This window comes from Manduca sexta, chromosome 1 (assembly GCF_014839805.1).
Source record: "Manduca sexta isolate Smith_Timp_Sample1 chromosome 1, JHU_Msex_v1.0, whole genome shotgun sequence".
NCBI lineage: Eukaryota > Metazoa > Arthropoda > Insecta > Lepidoptera > Sphingidae > Manduca > Manduca sexta.
This window is the reverse complement of record NC_051115.1, coordinates 417,634-440,882: the sequence shown is the minus strand read 5'-3', so window position 1 is coordinate 440,882 and position 23,249 is coordinate 417,634. Positions and strand designations below refer to the sequence as shown.

At 37.0% G+C, this 23,249-nt stretch overlaps 3 protein-coding genes across 6 annotated transcripts; 1 reads left to right on the top strand and 2 right to left on the bottom strand.

The window, feature by feature from the left end:
* Positions 1-1,232: 1,232 nt before the first annotated feature.
* On the bottom strand, positions 1,233-3,929 carry LOC115452850. The gene is made up of 2 exons (XM_030181460.2): positions 2,451-3,929; positions 1,233-1,977 (listed from the first exon to the last, which is right to left on the bottom strand). The coding sequence occupies exon 1, from the start codon at positions 3,765-3,767 to the stop codon at positions 2,472-2,474; it is 1,296 nt and encodes a 431-aa protein (XP_030037320.1). The 5' UTR covers positions 3,768-3,929; the 3' UTR covers positions 1,233-1,977; positions 2,451-2,471.
* Positions 3,930-4,184: 255 nt separating this feature from the next.
* LOC115452851 lies at positions 4,185-8,164 on the top strand. The gene is made up of 4 exons (XM_030181461.2): positions 4,185-4,486; positions 5,537-5,717; positions 6,316-6,507; positions 6,919-8,164. Exons 1-4 carry the CDS (start codon positions 4,303-4,305, stop codon positions 7,079-7,081), a joined length of 720 nt encoding a protein of 239 aa, XP_030037321.1. The 5' UTR covers positions 4,185-4,302; the 3' UTR covers positions 7,082-8,164.
* On the bottom strand, positions 8,114-22,789 carry LOC115452856 (L-dopachrome tautomerase yellow-f2). Of its 4 annotated transcripts, none has more exons than XM_030181466.2 (13): positions 22,756-22,775; positions 19,703-19,837; positions 18,358-18,471; positions 17,620-17,667; positions 16,577-16,612; positions 15,506-15,607; positions 14,352-14,522; positions 12,555-12,671; positions 11,623-11,796; positions 11,059-11,234; positions 10,243-10,426; positions 9,365-9,467; positions 8,114-8,212 (listed from the first exon to the last, which is right to left on the bottom strand). In XM_030181466.2, exons 2-13 carry the CDS (start codon positions 19,833-19,835, stop codon positions 8,167-8,169), a joined length of 1,404 nt encoding a protein of 467 aa, XP_030037326.1. In that variant the 5' UTR covers positions 19,836-19,837; positions 22,756-22,775; the 3' UTR covers positions 8,114-8,166. The 4 variants fall into 4 exon arrangements, with proteins under 4 accessions (XP_030037326.1, XP_030037327.1, XP_030037328.1 ...); XM_030181467.2 differs by lacking the exon at positions 22,756-22,775 and adding an exon at positions 22,036-22,109; XM_030181468.2 differs by lacking the exon at positions 17,620-17,667 and having other exon boundaries at positions 22,756-22,789.
* Positions 22,790-23,249: the final 460 nt, after the last annotated feature.

Genomic DNA, 23,249 nt, shown 5'->3' with positions numbered 1-23,249 from the left:
CATATCATGATTTGCATGTTTTCAATGCGAATATTAGCATATTTTCTTTAAATATATTATTTTATTATTCTTCTTCTTTTATATTAAGGCTGCTACCGTTTATTTGTCGGTGATTTTGTCGAGTAATAATAGCAGAGAAGAAACAAAAAGAGCGTCGCCATTTTCATGTTCATGTACAATCATTATTTTATTAATTTCTAAGGACGCTGATATGTTTTCACGCGGCCATTTTATAAAACGACTTATTACGAATGACTACATAGTATAAAACAAAGTCGCTTTCTCCGTCCCTATGTATGCTTAAATCTTTAAAACTACGCAACGGATTTTGATGCGGTTCTTTTAATAGATAAAGTGATTCAAGAGGAAGGTTTACATGTATAATAACATCCATTAAATAATGGAGAAATACTGTTATTTTGTTATGTTATACCCGTGCGAAGCCAGAGCGGGCCGCTATGTTTTTATATACAACGTTCATAGTTTTTCTGTAGTGTATTTAGTATCAGCATTGCACCCGTGCGAAGCCGGGGCGGGTCGCTAGTTGGTAATAACTTTTGAAGCACAAATTTGGTCCTGATATCCCTTCTATAACTCCATACTGTTTAATGTCTTTGTTTTCATTGGTTCATTCGCGAGATTACTTCCATGTATTTTGATTGGTAACATTTATATTTTTGTAAGTACAAGAGGATAAAATTTTGATATCAAAATTTCATACTGATGTTTTTAACTCATGTACGTACATGAGTATTTTCGGTCCCTCTCTTTTGATTAAACTAAACATAATTTTATCACATTTTTGCGTCAAATAAATAAAAAAACATGTTGACTAAGTTATTAACAAATTAATTTTCATACCTAATTATGAACAGATCAAATTTAAGGAGATACCTCAAGGTCCATTTTCATACATTTTGTTTCGCCTTTAATCTGGGTAACTAAACAAGTATTGGCAAGTAAAGAATTTAAATTCACGTCTAGTTAGTGATTAGTTCTCGCAGTTGAAAAATAAAAATAATTAATAATCATGGATATTTCTGCCTTTAAAATTTCGTCATATTAAATTTTAAAGGCCGAAATATCCATGATTATTAATTATTTTACGTTTTTCTTCAACTGCGAGAACTAATCACTAACTAGACGTGAATTTAAATTCTTTACTTGCCAATACTTGTTTAGTTACCCAGATTAAAGCCGAAACAAAATGTATGAAAATGGACCTTGAGCTACCACCTTAACATAAATTATTAATTATTAATTTCGGACAGTTTTATTCCTTATTTAAAAACAAATATGCCGTTAGAAACTATCAAACATTCAGCCATATGTCAAACAACAAATTGTTTATCGGGAATTCTGCCGTGCTAAGCGCAAAAGCGGTATGTCAGGGAAACCTTATTTCTAGATTATCAAAGTTTTGTATGTAAAACTGTGATAGAGAAACTCTTTTAAGGATTTTTAACAAGGTCTAAACAAGATACCGATATTTAGATAAGTTCATTGGATGGGTATTTATTTAAGCTATCAGACGACATAAAAATCAAGTTTTTTTTTTTGAGATACCGCTTTTGTATTTAGCTCGGCGGAATGGCACAGTGACTGCACTTCAAGTGATGGAATGACTACGTCCATAGAGTATGAACTGTCGATTATTTTTCAGTCAACACAATACCTGTATATACACAGATTGTGCGTTAATTGTACTACTTAAGCCTCAATTTTACTTGACTCCCCCTTTTAAAACTAACATTAAAAACATTTTATTACTATGAAGATCTCAACTGGAATGCCTTCAATCAGGGCGTACACGACACGACGGTTCCACAAACCAATGCGACTTTATCTTGTATATTTCGGAAGTTTCAATGTCCACTTGTAGGTCGCAATATTACGCAGCTTTATGAATACTAAACCTGCGTTGCGCCGCGTCGTTGCTCGTCACCTCTCGTGGCACATACGGCGGGAAGTTGAGATCTGAAATAATACAATTTATTCAAAACATTAACAATTAATTTTTACGAAAAACATAAGCTTTGTTTTTGTAATTTAGTGCTTAAGTATTGTTAATAATGATGTGTTCTGTATAATAATATCAGCCCTGTATTATAGTATACTGTCCCACTGTTGGGCATGGGCCTTCTCTACTACTGAGTGGGATTAGGCCTTAGTCCACCACGCTGTAATGTGGGTTGGTAGACTACACACACCCTCAAAAATTCCTATTAAGAATATCTCAGGTATGCAGGTTTCCTCACGATGTTTTCCTTCACCGTTAAAGCAACCGATAATTCACAAAGAATACACACATAATTTTTTTAGAAACGTCAGAGGTGTGTGCCCTTGGGATTTGAACCTGCGGACATTTGTCTCGGCAGTCCGTTCCACAGCCAAATAGGCTATCGCTGTACTCTGTATTATGCCTTTGTTAAATATGTTACTAAACCCACCTTCAGCTCCACATCCTTCAATCACTGACAGCCTACTGGACTTGGATCAACTTCCTCAACAACCACTGTACAATTCAACTTCCTCTTCTCCTCTATGGACAATACCGCTTGAACTTGAGGCGTTTCATAATCATGGTTGAAGTTCAACACGGCGATCTTCTTCGGCATTGCTATAAGCACCGTATGTCCTCTCTCTCCTTCCATCACATCTATCATTAAAATCGGACACATAGACAACACTGGACAGTCATATCTCTCCATAAAATTGTATTGCTTAACTGGCTCTGTGTTGAATATATCAAATTCTCCGTCTGGGTAGGGTGCAAAATATATACGAAGGACACCCCAATTTGAACCGACGAAGTATGCGTCTCCGTATGCTCGTATTGTGACTATGTCTCGCAGTGGACCGTCAGGGACGGTGTGGCTCAGAATATACATCCATTGGAAGTAAATTCGCCAGTCTAATTGGTCGAGAAAGTTGTATTTGCGCAATTGGTGTAGTAGGTTCGTGTTCGGTCCAAGACAGCATTCGAACACCAAATCGCGTCCTTCTAATGTGTATATGTTCCTTTGAAATGTTAATATGTGGAGCTTTTCGTCCGTACTTCCTAAACACATGATGCAATCGTCTGATTTCTTTATAAATTTCCCCTCCATTTCCCAATTTTGTAAATTGCATATATGGATCTCATCGTTCAAGTTTACGAAGTATACCTTATGTTCTATAAGTATGAAGGTTTTCACGTTGTTGAATGTTATGCTGTTCGGAGTTTTCGTTGGTATTAATTTCCGGATAATGAAAAGATGAAGATGGAAATTCATTAATATTAGATATTCAGTAGTCTCCGTGTAGCGTGAGAAGTCTCCGTGTATAACGCCGCGACGGGACCTCGCGAGCGTTTCTATATCATAATAATCGATTGATCCTTTAGTGTGAACACCTACGGACCCTTCTGGTAGAATTTCGAAGCCCCGTATCTCTTGACTGATCATGGACGCTGAAGCGAACTCATCCCTAGTCTCCACAGCTTTGGATAATATGCGCCACGCACATAAATTCCTGTATAATTCGAACCATAAGATCTCTGTACGCGTCCTTTGACGCGCATGAAAACATATGTTTTTAAAATCGCATACAGTGTGCCTGCGCCATAAAAAATCACTTTGCACCGTCCCATCGATGACGATTTTCCATCGCGAGCACACTTCCCGGCACCTTATGAGTTGACGTCCTGATAGATAGGTGAAAATGTATAACAGAAGTTCGGTTGGGAACATAGACAGATGTGCAGTATTTTCTTCGTCCTCGATCATGATTGGATTGCGATTTTTGTACAACGGAGCGTGGAATGAAGTTTACGATATATTTTAATTCAATTTCATAGCGCGAAAGACGTTGTTTTATTTTGCGCTGTTTATTTTTGTAACTCCATTTTTTTCACTCACTGATTTGACTTGGCAGATATGACGTTGACAGTTGACAGTAGACAGTTATCAGTGTTGTAAAAAAAAATCTTAGGATATCAAGTGAAGACACAAATATCGGTTTTTTATTAATATCTCTTATTATAAATTACATTAGATATTATAAGAGTACGGAATACAGTTGATAAATGAATAAGTTTTATAAAATTATTCAAATAATAATGACACAGATAACTATGTTTCATGTTTCCCTTGCCTGACATAATGCATATATTTAAAAACTTAAAATAACGAATTGTTATGTTTTGAATAATACAGCCAAATAAAATAAATTGGATTGGATGTTTTGAATGGAATTTTTTTAATGTATAATAATTTATGTGTTTTCATGATTTAGAAGACAAAATAGTGCAAAATTACCACAATGTCTGCTTTTAAAGCGTTACAAAATGTGTGCCTTAACTTCGAAAGTGAGTTACGACAAGTTTCACAAGAGTTATACTCTGCTAAAATTGGAGATACTTTCGAAGACAGCATTACAAAGAAATTACAAGACTTATCGCTGTTTTCAGCGAAACTAAAACTTTTACGTGCTAAACCTCTATCCTGTAAGTATGTTTAACCTTTATCATTAGTTTAATCCACATATTTGGTGGAGCTTTGGAAATAATCTGATTTTAAATTCGATCGAACAAATTGGAAAGATTTTAAGGTCTCATCATCATAATAAAGGTAGACTGCGATATGAGGAAATTAAGTGTTCCTATCTACGGATCAAGGTATCAAAACGAATGTACAATTTAGCATTCTTTTCTGGTTTAATTGTGAAGAAAAATAGGTAGCAAAAAATAGGTAGAAAAGTTATTTCAACCTCTTTGTTCATAACTTTGCATCGACGTAAGTTCAATAAAATCTAGGTTAAATCTACACTTCAGCCTACGCCTTCGTAGCAAACAGACAAACTTACAAGTGTTTACATTCATAAATTAGTGAAGTTTTAGCTTAAAATAACATTAAAAATAGTATTATACTAACAGATAATCTGACAAGTCACAGAAACTAGGTGGATGTATCTTTAGGGGAGGTCTACGTTCAGCAGTGAATACATAATGGCTGATTATTATATGCAAAAAACTAGTTATGGTTAATTACAAATAAACCTATAATAAAACAAGGATAGCCTAGTTGTGTGTGGAACAGACTGCTGAGACTAATGTCCGTAGATATTGAACCCAGGGGCACACACATCTGACATATCCAAAATTATGTGTGTATGATCGCTTGTTTTATTAACAAGAAAAAACATTGTGAGGAAACCTGCATATCTGAGAAATTCTCTATAGGAATTTTGAGGGTGTGTGAAGGCTAACAATCCGCACTACAGCATGGTGAACTAAGGTTTAATCTTTCTCAGTATTAGTGGAGGCCCGTGCAGCAGTGAGACAGTATACACAGGGCTGATATTATATTATTATTTAAGTTCTAGTCTTTACTTTAGTTTAACATACTACTTATTAAGCATGCTGTGCCTACATGTAAAAGGTTACAAACATAGTGCAACCATTCTTTGTCAATTATATTTAAGGCATATTATGGTGTTTGTACCCTAATATGTAGACTGAATTAATAAATATATAAAAAAAATATATATTTTTTAGTAACACCGCAAATAACTGAGCAGCCTAAATCACAGCAGACACTAAAGGAATATGGAGATAGGGCAGCAGCTAAAGTGCTCGAGCAGGTTTTAGTGAAGACTCTCACGCACACACATGCTGTTAAAAAACTGGTCACCACACCTGATGATAGGTTGGATCCGGAAATGTTGGAGAGGAAGGGGTGAGTGTTTAGGGAAATGTAGTTCAGCTCTTGGTGAAGCTAAACGCAATGGGTGATTCAAGATGATGACCATCAAATGGGTTGTAACATTGTCTGTATTTAAATAAATAAATAAAATGCTTTATTCATCACATAGGCGAACATAGTTGCACTTATGAAAGATCAAGGTACATGAGAATAATTATTACTCAAATTAAGTTGCTTATATAACTACAGACATTTTATATTGGACATAAAATAAGTGAGGGTACAAAGTAAACAAAGAAGCCAGGTGGAGCTGGCAGGAAGGAAGAAATAAAAAAATATAAAACAATTGTAGATCAAAGCAGCAGTTCCTCCACTGGGTGTTAGTTGTGGTTTTGTCAGCATGGCCTTTCCACTACAAAAGGGCTAAAATTACTGTAGCCATTCATCACAAAGTGCCACCTGCACAAAGCTATTGCTATCTGCTTAAAAATATTTATTTCCTGTGGGATCAAATTACTTAAATAAAAACCATAGATTTAATATATTTTTTTTGTTTTTCTCTTTAAAATGGTTATCGTTAAACAGTATTTGTATGGTAAGATAAAACAAGATTTCTTCTTAATTCCCTCAGGAAACTACTTGCAGCACTTTCAGAGTATGGAACAACAGAGACACAATTACGTCACATGGAGACTGTCCTCAAAGAGAAGGAAGAGGAGTATCTGTTGGTGAGAGATCAGTGGGACAAGGAACTGACGGACCTCAGGGACATGAGGGAAGAGGCAGATGATGATGAGGAGATGGACACCGGACCTTTGTATCCGTTAGTATTATAAATAACAGTATTCTGTTAATGCACTTATAGTTTGCAAGTAAGGTCAGCACAATACTTTTCAGTGTCAATTTTTCATTCTCTGACACTTACTGACTTAGACTGATACTTACTGACACAGACTGAGACTTACTGACATTAACTGACACTCACTGACATGGACTGACACTTACTGACATAGACTGCCACTTACTGACAGACTGACACTTACTGACATTGACTGACACTTACTGACATGGACTGAACCATACTGACATAGACTGACGCTTACCGACAGTAAAAAATCTGCTCCTATGGAGTCCATCCTCAAAGAGTAATAAGTTCCGCTGCTATTTACCACTTTGGATATAAAAGGCGTGAGGGTGTGTGTATGTCCATTTAATTATTACTTAATGTTTCCAGGCGGATGCACAAATTATTAGAGAAGTTGGAGCTGATGCGGTGGATGCTGGGACGGCTGGTGACGACGCGCGGCCGGCGGGACTGGCTCGCCGAGCCGCGGCGGGCTCTCGACGCGCTCAAACTGGCCAGGGTTGCCAATACCCTAGAGATGTTCACGCAATGATCAAGGACGTAGCGCTAGGGCCGTGCGGTGTAGTGCAAGCCCCTGGGAGCTCCCCGGAACCCTAAGCAGGGGCATTATTTTCCACAGTATCGTAACTTGCCATATAGGTGCCCTATATGTAAATTTGTTTGGGGGACTTCAGGGCAGTGCGAACTTTTGGGCGCTTGCTTAGTTTAATGTAGGTATGCGCCAAGATGGCCCCTTTATTACTGACATGGCTGATACGGCTGTAGCTATGCCCTTGATTCTCCATGAAAGTGTAAATGCGTAATGCGGCGGGCTTACGATATCTCTGTGATTACATCTGGACACTTTTTAAAATCCCTACTGGAGGCCCTCCGGACACCGTTCATACTAGGACAATGTGATGTTTTTGTATGAACATAAAGCAGATTTGGTTTGTAATAATTTATTAGTGAAGACCGACATTATTCTCGGCAGCCAACCATCCGAAGTATATCCATTTCTCATATTGGCACACTTGCTAAGGCTGATTGCATACATGACAAAGTTATTAGAATAAGGAGTGGTTTACAATATCACAGACAAATCCGGGGAATTCGGGACGTATGGCAGCCCTAGGTAAGAAGGGACGAGGAAAACATCCTCTTTTCCTCTGCCATATTCTAGGAATTTTCTTTCTCTTTCTCCTTTCCTTATCAGAGCTAGTAAGGCTAAATACAGCAGCCCAGCAAGAAAGCAGGCGTGAGAAAGCTGAAGAGTAAGGTGCAAAGAGAATTATAATATAGTAGCTTTTGTTCGCGGCTTCGCCCGCGTGAAGGATTTACCGGGATACGTATTTTTTCAGACTTACTTGATATGTATTGTTATATTATGACCAAATTACACAAAATCATTATAAATTGTAGCCTATGTGTTATTCTGATGTATAACCAATATTACTGTAAAGTTTCATCCAAGTCCGTTCAGTAGTTTTTTCGTGAAAGAGGAACAAACATACAAAGATCCTCACAAACTTTCGCATTTATTATATTAGTAGGATAAGGAAAGTATGGTGTGAATAAAACAATGTTAACTGTAATTTTGTTTATTAAATAATAAATAAACATCGTTTTATTTCTAGTTTAGTTGTTGCAAATTGTCCCCGATATGAGATCTTTTATAGATGCTCTGAAAAAAAGGAATAAATATGAAAATAAAGCCTCATTTTGACTATATAATAATAACAATAATATCAGCCCTGTATTATATACTGTCCCACTGCACGGGCCTCCTCTACTACTGAGAGGGTTTAGGCCTTAGTCCACCACGCTGTAGTGCAGGCAGACTTTACACAACTTCGAAAATTCCTATAGAGAATTTCTCAGATATGCAGATTTCCTCACGATGTTTTCGTTCACCGTTAAAGCAAGCGATCATTTACAAAAAATACCCACATTTTTTTAGAAAAGTCAGGAGTGTGCCCTTGTGATTTGAACCTGCGGACATTTGTCTCTGCAGTCCGTTCCACAACCAACTAGGCTGTCGCCGGTTATCTATGAGGTTCGCTTTTATCCCATAAGGGGTAGTAATCTCTCATCAGTCGACATTCTATTGGACCCCACACCACTTACCATCAGGTACAGTGGGGTCACTTAGGGGTGCCCATATAAAAAAAGGAAATAAGGCGGTGGCTCCATTCAACCACTTCCTAAGACCACTATTGTTGGCTATCATGTCGGAGAGCTATTACAGGAGCAGCGGATAATGCGCCAAGCAGTGTGTAGTCACTGTTGTGTTCCGGTTTGAACATTGTAGCCAGTGTAACTACTGGAAATGATAATTAACATCTCATGTCTTAAGCGAGCGCAGTGGAATACCAAACAATACTTTGTAATTCAACGTGTTGATGTTTCTACACCTTTCTAAGCGGTGATAGCCTAGTTGGATGTGGAACGGACTGCCAAGACGAATGTCCGCAGGTTCAAATCCCTAGGGCACACACCTCTGACTTTTCTAAAAACATGTGTGTATTCTTTGTGAATTTATCGTTCGCTTTAACGGTGAAGGAAAACATCGTGAGGAAACCTGCACATCTGAGAAGTTCTCTACAGGAATTTCGAAGGTGTGTGAAGTCTACCAATCCGCACTACATCGTGGTGGACTAAGGCCTAATCCCTCTCAGTAGTAGAGGAGGCCCGTGCTCTGCAGTGGGCAAGTATATAATTCAGGGCTGATATTATTATTATGTTTCTACTGTTTCGGTCGTATCGCTCACCATCAGGCGAAAGGCAAGCTCGTCTCGTCATTCAAAGCAATAAAAAAATCAATTAATGTGCTAACCTATATACGAAGAAGTTGTATTCGTCAGTGTCAAGTCTGGAGTAGCTGAAGCGCGGGAGAGAGTTGGCCATCACCCAAACCTCGTCATCCGTTACATGCAAGTCTGAAATAAATAAAAAGAACGTGGGAACTTTAAACCTATGTATAAGTGTTGCGAAAAAAAACAAACTAATTATTTGTACGAGACGTCGACAGCGCAGCGTTGCGCTTATTTCGTGGACTCTCAAATATGGTGATGTTACGGATATCGATGCTTTTTTGGCGAATCTTTAACGGATCTTTTACCTTACTCATTTTCAATACGTAAATGAAATACTGTGCAGGATTATTTTATGTTCACTGAATACTTTTCGTTTTTAGTGCATTTTGCACACAAACGAAACTCTTTGCCGGAGTCTATATTTCCCGATAATTATAACCTGGGCATCTTCAAGTCACGAGTGAATATGTACCTATCTTCTAGGCAAGCGTGCTCCACCGTAAACCACATCATCACTTACCATCAGGCGAGATAGTGGTCAAACGAAAGACTATTCGCTAAAAAAAACAATAAAATATTAAAGTGAGTAAAAAAAAAAAAGAGAAAAAGTAAATTGGTGTTAGTGTAATAAAAACATCTTAGGGGTATTTTGCTTTTCTTTCGGGATTTAATCTCAAAATTATATGCAGCGTTATATACAAATACTTTTTATTAATTTTAACAGAAACATGTCGACTACATTTTTTTGGAAACCACAAAGGAGACATAAACTAGTGTTGCACCTCTACACCACAGATAATATATAAAAATCTTAACAGACTATAATATTTATGACTGATGGGCATTGCCCCTTTACAATTGGTGATCTGTTTAAATTCGTGTTGGATTTTAAACTTACCGCAAGGATAACTCAATCGCGTGTTGTCTTTCGCTAATATGGCGATGTTGGAGGGCTTGAGGAGTCTAGCGGTGTGCCAGCAGGTGACGGCGCTGCGGCCGATCTCGGCGTAGAACATCACGTTGGAGCCGGCGTGGTGGCCGTGCATCGTCGACTGGCTCTCATCACCACGCTCTCCTACTACCTGGTGATAATATGGTGAACAAACTGCTTAACCCAGGGGTTCTCAATCTTTGTAATCCGCGGCGCAGTTACAAGTTTAGTATTTTTTCGCGGCGCCCTGTCCTATTGAAGAAGACAGTCGAAAAAAATCGACTGACGATGCCCCTCTTTACTTTCTACGGGGCATACTTAGGGAACCCCTGGCTTAACCGATTTTATTAAAAATTCCGTGGGACCAATCCTTCAATTAAAGAAAGATTTTTCCAAACACCTTGAAATTAGTCACTGGAAGAATTAATAGTTTGTCTCGATAGCGTAGTTACTGTGTGTACGTGTTACGAATACGACTACCATGCTGAGATCCTGTAGGATTCCGGGTCCGGTCGAAAGTAATTAGAACTAGTTTTTTCCATCTTAATTACTCAGTCGCAGTTAAGTTAGGAAGTTTGCTGTGATACCCCCGTGCCTCGGCACGTAAAGCCCTTGGTCCTGATCTCTCTCCGGTCATGTCGGATTGCCGTCTCATCGGACTATGAGAGTGAAGAAACAAAGTATGCTGAGTATTGTACACACTTGTGCATTATATCTCCTGCGTGGCTGATCCCCGTTGAGATTGACCGATTGCCGATCGGCTAGGAGTATTTTCATACTTACAGAATAAAGTGACCAGTAATTGGATGCCTGGATAGCCGTCTTGTTATTAAGAACACAGGTTGATACAGCGAACTCGTGGAAACTAATCAGTGGGTGGAAGTACGCCGTGTTGCACTCTCTGCCGGTTTGTTTGATTGTGATGCTAAATATGCCGTCGTTCCATTGGAAATTCTGTCCTGGAATGATGTTTGGTTTCGGTTTTAGGTCTTCTATTCGCTGTTACGTCATGCACTGACATACTTTAATAAAAACAATAGCCCTGCATTATATTATACTGTCCCACCGTTGGGCACGGGCCTCCTCTACTATTAAGAGGGATTGGGCCTTAGTCTACCACGCTGTAGTGCGGGAAGACTTCACACACCCTCAAAATTACTGTAGAGAACTTCTCAGGTATGCAGTTTACTGACGATGTTTTCCTTCACCGTTAAAGCGGTAATTCACAAATACCCTCATTATTTTAGAAAAATCAGAGGTGTGTTTGGGTTTTGAATCTGCGGACATTCGTCTCGGCAGTCCGTTCTACAACCAACTAGGCTATCGCCACTTGATTATTTTACTTACCCGCAATATTCAAGTTTCCAGCTATAGGATTGAAGTGGAAGTAACTGTGCGACAACCTCCAGCTGTCATTATCTTTCAGCGAATACACTATAAGACCAAACGTAGTCAGATCTGGTACATACGCGTAGGCGGAGGCACAATCCGACTGCATGTCTATGGTTATTGACGCCAGGCCTGTGGATAAAGCATTTGTATGTACTTGACCAGGAAAATGTAAAATTTACTTAGGGCGCCTGCCTTGGTGGCGTAGTTCTCCTGCATGCACGGTAGGGCAGCGCTCTGAGGTCCTGGGTTCAAATGCCAGGTCGGGCAAAGTGATATTTGGGTTTTCCTGCTTAGTATCAGTCTGGAATTTATGCCCGATATAGCGATAAGCTCGCCCCCTATCACATCATGGGACGGAACACACTTGGCGAAAAGTGGGTGCCCTGGCTGCGCCTCTGCATACCCCTTCGGAGATAAATGCGCGATGTGTGTGTTTACTTGGGGCGCCATTTGCTTTTTCGTTTTTTAATGTCAGTGTCATTAATGAACGAGTGAATGATTGAGTCATTAAAATAGTGAGTGTTAAGTCAGTCATTGTGTCAGTGAGAATAGTAAAATATTTTACGATAACATTGCGAGATTATTTTTTTCTGCTTATTTATTATTCAAAATACTATGATTTTAAGAAATTTAGTTTCCTGTGGTAAGTATTTTGTTTAATAGAATTTTATACCTAAATTGGGATTAAGCATTTTATCGCTAATTTTCTGACTCAAGCACTGACTATTTCGATGACTCATTAACTCATTACTTCAATGATTCAATCACTCACTCTTATTACGATTAACGTATTAGGTACCTTAATAAATTTTTCATTAACTCAAACACTCGCTGACTCAATAACTCATTAAGTGACTCACTGTCTCACTATTCAAAGTATGACTTACCAGTCGGTGTATTCGCAGCGGGTATATCTTCATCTTTAAATTGATACCTTAAGATTTGCGTGTCTGTGTTCAAGTCAAATATTACTATCGCGGGTGGTTGCACTTGCTGGGGGTTGGCTGAAATATAGTGTAATTTTAACATTGCTTTACGAAATGAAACCATATAATTGGAAGTAATGGTTTACAATAAGTTACTACCGTAGATGTACCATAAAAAAGTGTAAGTTTCGAACGAAATAATTATTAATAAAAAATAATTTTAATTTACGTGGCCTATTGCTACTTCTACTGCTTAGAGAATTCGTCGCTGCGGCAATATAATACTTTCAGTCAGAAATACACTCACGTACACGTCGTCTTCGCATTAAACTACAAAAATATTAAATAATCAGAAAACTAAAACCAGTATTTTTGCTGAAAATATTAGTTATTAGTGGATGATTTTTTACACAATGTCAAAGGTGAAGACGATGTGGTTCCTTTAGTAATGCAATGTCAAAATGACCCTGTATAGTTAATAATAATCATCTGGAGATAGCCATGGGCACCTCCAAGATTACTTTTGGGAAGGTGCATCTGCATAAGTAGGTGCTACATAATATCATTATATTGTTTTTTTTTTCAAATATAAATCGCGCGGGTATTTGTATATGCCCTAATAAAACCTCTGTGGTTATAGTTCTCATTGTCATTCAGTTGTTTTTATTGTGATTTGTTACGGAGAGGGGAGTGCACGTGCACCCCCCTCCCGGTGTCAATGGAGATAGCAACTGTGCTATAGCTCAGATGACTCGAGCGTAGTCAGATTTTATTATAGCGGTTAAAAGAATTAAAACAACATAAATAATTATAAAATGACATTCATTTAAAATAAATAAGAGTACATTTTCAGTCTTAAATACAAATTGAACAAATTTTATTTCAATGAACCCCAAAATCTTCATTCCTACTCCTGGCTACATCATAGTAGATTGGTATGAATTGTATGAGGCGTATGAAAGAGTTGGTATATAAGATGCTGGAAATGTCTATATAAGTCGCCCGAAGTATGTATATAAGTCGCCGAAAGTATACATATAACTCGTAGGAAATAAAGCTCTCTGTAAGAATATCAGACGCACGAAGTATATAACATATATGAGGTATTTGAAACGCATGAATTAAGTATATTTATGTAAGTTTATAAGTGACCGGTAAACTCATCCAAAGTATTTTTCTTGTATATGTGACGGTAAAATATTCACATATATCCCAATAATCACACTAGATGGCGATGGACAATTCTGACTTGCGGTAGCAGAATTTGCGCGAAGTGCAGTATATATACCACCTTCGAATAGGAACAGTAGAAGGGGCCGCGGCCGGTCAAGTAACATCTACCTGATTTGAGATCCCCCTTTCATAGAGGAACGCAACTGTTCCTCTGCAGTGGCGACTACTTCTACTCCACCTCGGAGATATTTTTTACTTATTACTAGTTGACACGACAGACGTTGTCCCCTCTTAACTATGAATTTGCAGCGCGCATTCTGTCAATCGCTGACAGTAATTTCAAACAATTGACAGTTGTATAAAATTAATATTTTCGTTAAGTTTTCTTAAATTTTCTAATTTTCCGCGCAAATTTTTGATTTTTTTCTTTAATAAGAACCTTCTCCTGACAATAACAAACACAACAACAAAAAATAAATAGTGAAATCGGTCCAGCCGTTCACGCGCGATGGTGTGACCAAGGGAAATATGGATTCATTTTTATATATATACATTACTATTATTATTTATAGATTTGTAACTTACCAGGGATCTCCAAGAGGCCAGTGTCTACCATCCACAGCCGGCCACACTGGTCGGCTCTAGTCCGGTACACTGAAGTCAAGCTCCTCGCTTGTCTGATATCCGGGTACGGCTTCAAAGCCGGGGACCTTTCTCTTTGGTTCAGTTCTACGTAGTTTAGTGTTGATGGGATGCCTTAAAACAAAGCGTTGTCTATAACTTCATAGTTATAAACATAGTCAAATAAATGATTTATGTTGTGAATGTTATACATTGAAATCAAAATATTTTTCGGATTTTATCACGGCTCAAAAAACGACTATAAAGGCTACAAAGTCTTCGAGAAAACTATAATATAAAAAACTGCCACAAAATCCAAATATAGTTTTATTTCCATAGCCAAATGAAGGTTTCTTTTAAAACGGTCCCTCAGCAAAAGTGCGCGCTCATAATATTTATGACAAAAAAAGAAGCAATATCATTATCATATAAGTATCTCATCATTATTATCATACTTCTGTATAATATTATGTTTACTTAGGTAAATAAATAATTTTGTATAATGTGGATATTGTATCATTAATTTCACAATAAAAATGCCACTAATATTGTTGATTCCGTGCATCCTAAAGTAAATATTATTTTATATAAAATGGAAGCCTTGATGGCGTAGTTATAATGCGCGGCGCAGCACGACTTTGCTCTGAGGCCCCACTTTGGAATCCCGGGTCAGGTAAACTAATATTAGGTTTCCAGCTCAGTATCACTCCGAAATCTAGAATTTGTGCCCAATATGAAGATGCCTTCTAGCACACCATGGAAAATGTAGAAGCACTAGCTGCGCCTTTGTCTACCCCTTCAGGTATAAAAGCATGTTTTTTAATTGTTTGTATAACAAGACGAGTTTGCCGTGCGCCTAATGGTAAGCGATACAGACGCTCATAAACAGTAGAAACAAAGAACACCTTGAATTACAAAGTATTGTTCGGTATTCCATCGCGCTCGCCATCTGAGACATGAGATGTTAGTTATTATGTCCAGTAGTTACACTGGCTACAATGTTCTTCAAACCGGAACACAACAGTGACTACAGACTGATTGGAGGCAGAAATACATTGCGGTGGTACCCAGGCAGACTCTCACATATGAGAGCTACTAGTAAATATATAGTAACATACCGTATCTTCGTCTAGGAACAGTGATGAAGACTCTATCGCCCACCCTTTCCACTCCCATGGGCACGTTATTGTATTGAATGAAGAAGGCATCAGACTGGTTCACTGGAAATATATTTTTTTTTAAATTTATTTAAAGGTGTACCAACAGCATACATATAGATATGTAGCGACAGCATCGCACATAATATCACATAGATGCTTGGATGATTGTTAACTCACGTACGTCACACACACATTAGTATATAAGCATCATTTGTACATAGAATAAATCAGACCAAATAACATCTCGTGTCTCATTACATCTTGCCATAAATTTATGGCAGATACATACAAATATACACAAACTATATGGCATAGTGGCTGATATGTATGCCAATAATAGGTATATTAATTATTACTAGGTGCAGTTATGTATTTAACACTTTTTATTGCTTTTGAAGTAATCATAGAGTGTAGCAAATGCATTAAATTTTCCGTAGTATTGTAATGCTCTTTGCCTGAAACAGTATAGTTAGTTATAAACCGGACATGATCTAACTTGTGTTCCTAAAGTTATTACCAATGAGCAATAAATCGGTGTCTTATTTGAAATGTCCGTCAAGATGTCACAACGTCCTTAGCTATTAATACAAAAATAATATCGTTAATCATTATTTTTTTGTAAACTAAATAACATGTACGTGTCAACTACTTTGAATAAGTTGTATTTGAATAAGTATTAAGTGGTACAGGCCTAGTCTAGTTTGGGTACCCCTGACATTTCTATTTGGATTCTGACTAGCCATTAGATCCACTGTAATGTAATTCAGATTATTATTGTCAGTAATCTGTTTAGTGTATCTTTATAAATAAAATAAATAAATAAATCAGCTAATAAGTGCATTTAAAACGTGCAAACCATTTTATGGGAAAAATATGAAGTATTTCACAGTGCTGGTTTGCTATTTCACAGTAGATTGAACCATCGCATGAGCGCAAAATTTTCGTTTGACAATCATACCAATGTTCGCTCTGTATAATCTCAGAACTCTTAGAAGTCTAGTTAATTCAAATTAGCGATAGAATACTTACCATTAGTACCGACGTTAGGTTGCGATGGTTTTGGTCCTGAAAATGATTTATTATAGTAGATCATTGCTTTTCAAAATGAGGAGTGCACCTCTTAGGGATGTGTGGCGACTTGTAACGGGAGGCATGGACCCAAAAAGGAGGAATTTCTCAATTCGAGTGTATTTTTTTAATGTTTGTTACATCAGAACTTTTGGCAATTTATATTTCGGGAACAGCATCTACTATTTTCTGAATTAAATCCCTTTTTGCTGTATCCCTGACAACGTATATACAAAATTTGTAATGATCTGTTGAGTAATTAAGGTGTAAGCAAACACAAAAAGATTTTTATAATATTACGATACTTGGAGCCCCCAAACTTCGTCTTCTTTACAGAGATTTGTAGGTGGAAAATTGTGTTCCGGGCAGTAGGATGGCGTGGCAAAAAAATATAGACAGAAAAACATACAGAAGGAAGATATTAAGTCATGTTTCCCCCTTTTGCGATTATTGGAAATATTTACTAAAAAAAATATAGAACTATGCATACTTATGTAATTAAATTTGTGCAAGAAATATAACAAACCTGAACCTTGTATTAGTGAGCCATATATTGAAAGGTGAAAGGCTAATTGACTTAAGCAGTCCTGGATTTGTAAATAGGCCGTATAGGCCGCGGCCTATGGGCAGCAGATTTCAGAGGACGCTCACTCGATTTAATTAATCATTCGTTTTTAACTTTAGTACCTTCCATAATATAAACAAATGGAAAATTATCAAGTATTATAGAAACCTACATACATACATACATAAACCTATTTGCATGGGGCGGCACAAATAAAGTGGCCTACACTCATAAAAAATATAAAATCGGCATTGGACTTAAGCGACTTATTTCATTTAAAATCAGCTCTGTTTTCTATGTTTTTTTGACGAAGTTAAAATTTTTCGAAAAGAAAAATGTCGCTTAAGTCAATTAGCTTTTCAATCGTCGGTACTTATGTGTTTAGATATATTATAATGATATTAATGAAGAATAAATAAAGATTGAAGATATACTTAACTGTACAAATTCCACCTCGGTATCACGCGAGAGTCCATCCGACTGTATTCTAGAAGAATGGAAATAAGAAAAGAAAGAAGAAAGAATAGAATACCTATATTAATATGATCAGTTTTAAAAGAGAAAAAAATACATACAAAATTCGTACTCTTAATAAAATAATGACCCATTCCAAAATTGCCAATTTGTGGGAATCGTCAAACAACCAATTTCTGTTTGCGACCTTTTAGGTTTTTCCCTTTATTTCATGCTATAGGTTTCATTATATCTTTAATAAGATCAATTTTATAGCAACTTCAAAAAAAAGGTAGCAAACTAAAATTTGTTTTCCGACGACTGCCAAAAATTATCAATTTTGAAATAGGTCATTATTTTATTAAGAGCGCGATGTTATACATATGAATACATACAAATATGGCATAAATACATACATATATAGGTATTACATATATAGAAACAAAGATAATAGATTTAAACATTGGTAATTGATACAAAAAAATAAAAATAATAAAAACATTTTTTTTTATTTAGATTTTCCCTTTATTATTGGGAAGGCAAAGGGTTCTAGCCCATACAGCCTCGTCAAAAACAATGTTTTGTAAGTAATTTTTTTTTCATTCGAGGGCATCTGGCTAAGGACATAGACTATGCTGCCAAGTCAGAAATTACAGATAATTTTTTTTTTTTCCCTAGTTGTGGCATAGAAAATTCAAAAATTGATTTCGATAAAAAAACTTACTATCACTCCAAATCCTTTCATCCATGTATTCGTTCTTAAAGTAGACCAGATCGGACTGTCGTTTTCTTCTCAACAAAGCATTCTGTTCAAAATTTGTGACGCGGTCTTGGGTTACTAAAACATAAATTGGTATAAATGCTATTGCGTTTTTCTTTAATTTACATACATACGTATTTATTTGTAAAGTGCTATAGATTTTTTTCATTCAATGAAATCTAAGTATAAGCTATTTAGGGGCTTTATTTCCGTATACTTCGAAGCTGTCTACTCGAAATTCATAAAACAGATAGATTTTTTTTTTCTAATTTCTACAATATGTTATCTTGACTTTAGTAGCTAAAATTCTCTATATAATGTGCATTAATTTCACAATACAAATGCCACTAAAATTCTTGATTCTTTGCATCTCCTAAAGTACACATTTTCATTTCCAACCAACTCTATTAACTAGACAATTTAATAAGGAATATATTATTTGTTCAAAATTTTCAAAGAGAAAAAAACGTTTTTATTTAAATTATTCGTATAACTTTGTATATTCCCAACATAAAGTGCGCCGAAAATGTATGAAACAACTGCTCAAGGCCGTTTGCTAGAGGAGAATTTGAAATAAAAAGAAAAAAAACATTAATTTCGAGAGGATAAGTAAAGATGGAACATTTGAATTTACGAGTATATTTTCTCAAACACAACCCAAACACACCTCTGACTTTTCTAAAATTATGTGTATTCTTTCTGAATTATTGCTTGCTTTAACTGTGAAGGAAAACATCGTGAGGAAACCTGCATATCTGAAGTTTTCTATAGGAATTTTGAGGGTGTGTGAAGTCTGCCCGCACTACAGCGTGGTGGACTAAGGCCTAATCACTCTCAGTAAAGGAGGCCCGTGCAGTGGGACAGTATATAATACAGGGCTGATATTTATATAAAATCTGATCGCTTTTCAAGTACTAAGACAAACCCTTCGTAGCTACAAAGTAAATTATTGGCACCTCTAACGGACAATCAAATTGTACCTTATAAAAAATAGGAAAACCTCGAAGCGATAAATGCATAATGCTTACTTTACTCACAAGGTTAGCCAGTTTTAACTAATGAAGTCATAATACAATGAACGTGCTTGTATTTCCATATACTTTGTGTGTAAGTCTTAAATGGCATCGATATATATGTACTACGTACTAGATCTAGCGTTCCGTACACGCATTGTGTTCTACTCAACTGTACTGCAATCCGTACACCTGACTTTAGTATGATTTTAACATTGACATGTACGCAGGAGTAGAGGAGGCCCAGCAGTGGGACAGTATATAATACAGAGCTGATATTATCACTATCTACTTACACGCGACTCCATCAATATCGTATGTAAGTTGCTTCCAAGCGAACACTTCAGTCAGACGTCCAACTTTCCTGTCATCTTGGATTGAAGAGACGATGACGCTCAATTGCAATAATATCAATAGTTTTATAGTCATTTCTGTAAAAAAAAAGCAAATTAATATTACCTGGTTATGTTAACTCAAGAGCCATGCTTGGAGTTTGACAAAATTCAGTACGAAGTGATCTATCAGGTGACCGACGTAGCTCTGGAAGTTAGTAGGTTTTTTTTTGTTTGCTTTTGGACCCGTAGTCAACTCCAGGATGGGATACTAGAATGCCGCGGCTTAGCGACTGCAGGGTTCTGCAGGAAAGTTGGGGGGCGATAGCTGGGAAGGAAGTGTGGGGAAAGATAAGGCAACCTCTTAAGATAGGAGGAGGGGTGAAGGAAGGGATATGTTCGCAAGCCCTTATAGGCCTCAATATGAATTGGACACTGAACTGTGTGCCTAGGGACGCGACAACTGTTCCCCTATTGCATTTGGTGTGGAGACTGAGCGCAGTCAGTAGGTTGAAGTGGCAATAAGCTAGCCACATGTCGCAGAACAGGTAACCGCTGGAGTAAGCGGGTCCTGTTGGAGACACCGTCTTCCGAGACTTTCCCGCCCTCACACCCACCACTACAACTCTTGTAAACAGGATCAGCAGTGGCACGCATTTTATGACACCGAGCAGTGAAGCTCACCGAGTCTCAGTGGACAATGCGTCTTGACAAACGTATCGTGGGACGATTTTGGCCAGATGGCGGGACGACTTACATAAGAGGGCAGCGACTGGATGCCTAACTATTTAGCGAAGGCTGCATTGGCCTCCATAAGCACAAGTTTATTTACTTATGTGACAAGGCCCCGGACCTTGTGCCCCCCCCCCCCCGCGCAATGCCATCTTCACGTCCCCTTCTGTCCCTTTAAACTACGCCACTGATTCAAAGCATTGGGTATTTAATATTTATTTATTCATTAGTATTGTTAAACTACTGGATTTAAGGTTTTTCGGAGCTCTTGACCGCGACGTTAACCATGTTTTGTAATTAAAATGTTAAAATTAGTTATATAAAATGTAAGTTAATACGTACGTATAATTATTTTAGAACAATATTTAAAACAATAAATAGTTGGTTAATTGTCAATTCGAAATTAGATTTCGAAATATTGCAACGGTTTTGCAATCAATTAAAATTATGGCATACTTAAAAGTTTAGGTCGCAATAACCTTTTAATAATAAACGTTTCGTTCCCTTTACGTTTTAAAGCACTTTTTTTAAAATACACATCTTTAATAAATAATAATGCATATAAAAATGAATCATCCTCAATTGCCGAAGTTCAAGACCCAAGCCACCGGCGGTTAAGGATTTAAACTAACGAATCTCCTCACAATATCGTCAGTTTTCTGCAAAAACTTACTACTAACAAAAAAACATCAAGTACAGTTTATAACGCCTTGAACATAATATAACGTTTACATACTCAGTTGATTTTAAGAATAAACATATTCAAGAATATAAAAGTGTTTTACTTTTTCTTGACATAATTATATCTAAGATGATATAGGGATAACAATATAGGTAACTAAAACTAAAAGTGGCTTAATTCATCTTATGGTATTTGTCAGTTAATGAGCTCTTGCAGTAAACTGACATTATTATTCTTAACTATTTATAAGCTATATTCGTTTTCGTAATAACACATTTAAACACTTTCACATTTATTAATTTAATTTTAAATTTAATTTAACTCGCGAAGTTACTTCAAACATATCTTCCACCATAGGGGCTGTTTTAAATCACTTCAATATATCCCAGGGTTGAAAGATGAAATCCGAAAGAGAACCCGACACAACAGAGGTACTTTTTTTTTGTTTTACGTGGGGAAGAAAATGCGTTATCGCTACCACCACTCGGAGGGTCAGTGGAACGGTTATGTTGGTTTCACCCGTTTTACGGACCAATGTCGACACTCGGGAGTATAACATCATCCGAGCGAGCGTTGTACCGAATCCCTAACCCCTGCATACCCCACACCGGCATACCAACCAAAACCCGCCGTGGCCTTCTTCGGCGCATACGGGACGGCCCCGGGGTATCTTGTGGCACTGAGATAGCTGCACGGACCCGTCTCTGCGCGATATTTGCGGCATCTCTCTAATTGAAGGGGCTAAGATGCCCCACATGCTGAATGACGCCTTTAGAGTCTACGACGTCGGGAGACCTACTACCCGATACTAACAGAGGTACTAATGCATAAATACGGACTGCAAATTATTTAATGTAAGTTTTTTTTTATATTTTACACTTACGAAGGGGAAGCAGGAATCGGGATATATCGATGGCTCCTAAGTAAACTATCGTATCTAAATAAATAACAACATTAACTTTTTTAACATTTCGTTATGTAGGTATTGTTTATTTTATTTTTATTTTTACAGAAAACTAACAGCCAACACAGATATAGTTTGTATATTATATACTTAACTGAAGGCCAGTTAAAAGTTTTCACATATGTGTGAGTTTATGTTAGAAGTAATAACATGCACCTCAGATTACAGAAATTACATTACATCAATCTATATATATAATAATGAATCCCTATTTCCCTTGGTCACGCCATCACGCGTGAACGGCTGGACCGATTTCACTATTTTTGTTTGTTGTGTTTGTTATTGTCAGGAGAAGGTTCTCATGAAAGAAAAAATTCAAAAAATTGCGCGGAAAATTAGAAAATTTAAGAAAACGTAACGAAAATATTAATTTTATATAACTGTCAATTGTTTGAAATAACTGTCAGCGATCGACAGAATGCGCGCGTGCAAACAAAAAAAAATATTTTAGTTTATTACCAAAACCCATTAATAAAGTGAGTAAATGATTGTTAATGAAGTGTTTTTTCGTTTAACATTACAACATAATGAAAAGTTAAAAAGTGAATGTCGCAATTTTTTCCAGATTCGACAGTATACTCCGGAGCCGCCGCTGCCCTTCGCCACTGTTATATTCTATGCTATAATCTAGATACGTACCTAGCAATGTCCAGATAACGAGTGGCGAAGATGATTAATGTCGATATGTTTGTATGACCCTGTCGTGATTAGCTGGTGAGGAGACAAGTTATCGATAGAATGCCATGTAACATTAATCATAAATAAAACAATTGATTTTATAAACTAGGATTATCTTTTGTTTTAGTTTTGGATGATGAGACGAGCTTGCCGTTCGCCGGATGGTAAGCGATACGACCGATAAACAGTAGTAACATCAACACCTTGAATACAAAGTATTGTTTGGTATTCCACTGCGCTTGTCTGAGACATGAGATGTGAATTATTATGTCCAGTAGTTACACTAGCTACAATGTTTAAACCGGTACACAACAGCGACTACACACGGCTGTGGAAATAGACATTGCGGTGGTACCTACCCACAGGGACTCTCACATATGAGAGACATACCACCAGTAAAATACATTGTGCGTTATTTATTCAATAAAACATTATTTTTCGTGATTAACTTGTCA

Excerpts from the sequence above, each read along its gene's own strand:
- LOC115452850 (XM_030181460.2), bottom strand. The coding sequence starts at position 3,767 with ATGATCGAGGACGAAGAAAATACTGCACATCTGTCTATGTTCCCAACC.
- LOC115452851 (XM_030181461.2), top strand. The coding sequence starts at position 4,303 with ATGTCTGCTTTTAAAGCGTTACAAAATGTGTGCCTTAACTTCGAAAGT. Across the intron at positions 4,487-5,536 it reads ACGTGCTAAACCTCTATCCT|TAACACCGCAAATAACTGAG; the intron begins GTAAGTATGTTT and ends TATATTTTTTAG. Across the intron at positions 5,718-6,315 it reads GAAATGTTGGAGAGGAAGGG|GAAACTACTTGCAGCACTTT; the intron begins GTGAGTGTTTAG and ends TAATTCCCTCAG.
- LOC115452856 (XM_030181466.2), bottom strand. The coding sequence starts at position 19,835 with ATGACTATAAAACTATTGATATTATTGCAATTGAGCGTCATCGTCTCT. Across the intron at positions 12,672-14,351 it reads TGGCCTCTTGGAGATCCCTG|CCAACCCCCAGCAAGTGCAA; the intron begins GTAAGTTACAAA and ends ACTATATTTCAG. Across the intron at positions 11,797-12,554 it reads CGCTGCGAATACACCGACTG|GCCTGGCGTCAATAACCATA; the intron begins GTAAGTCATACT and ends CTTTATCCACAG.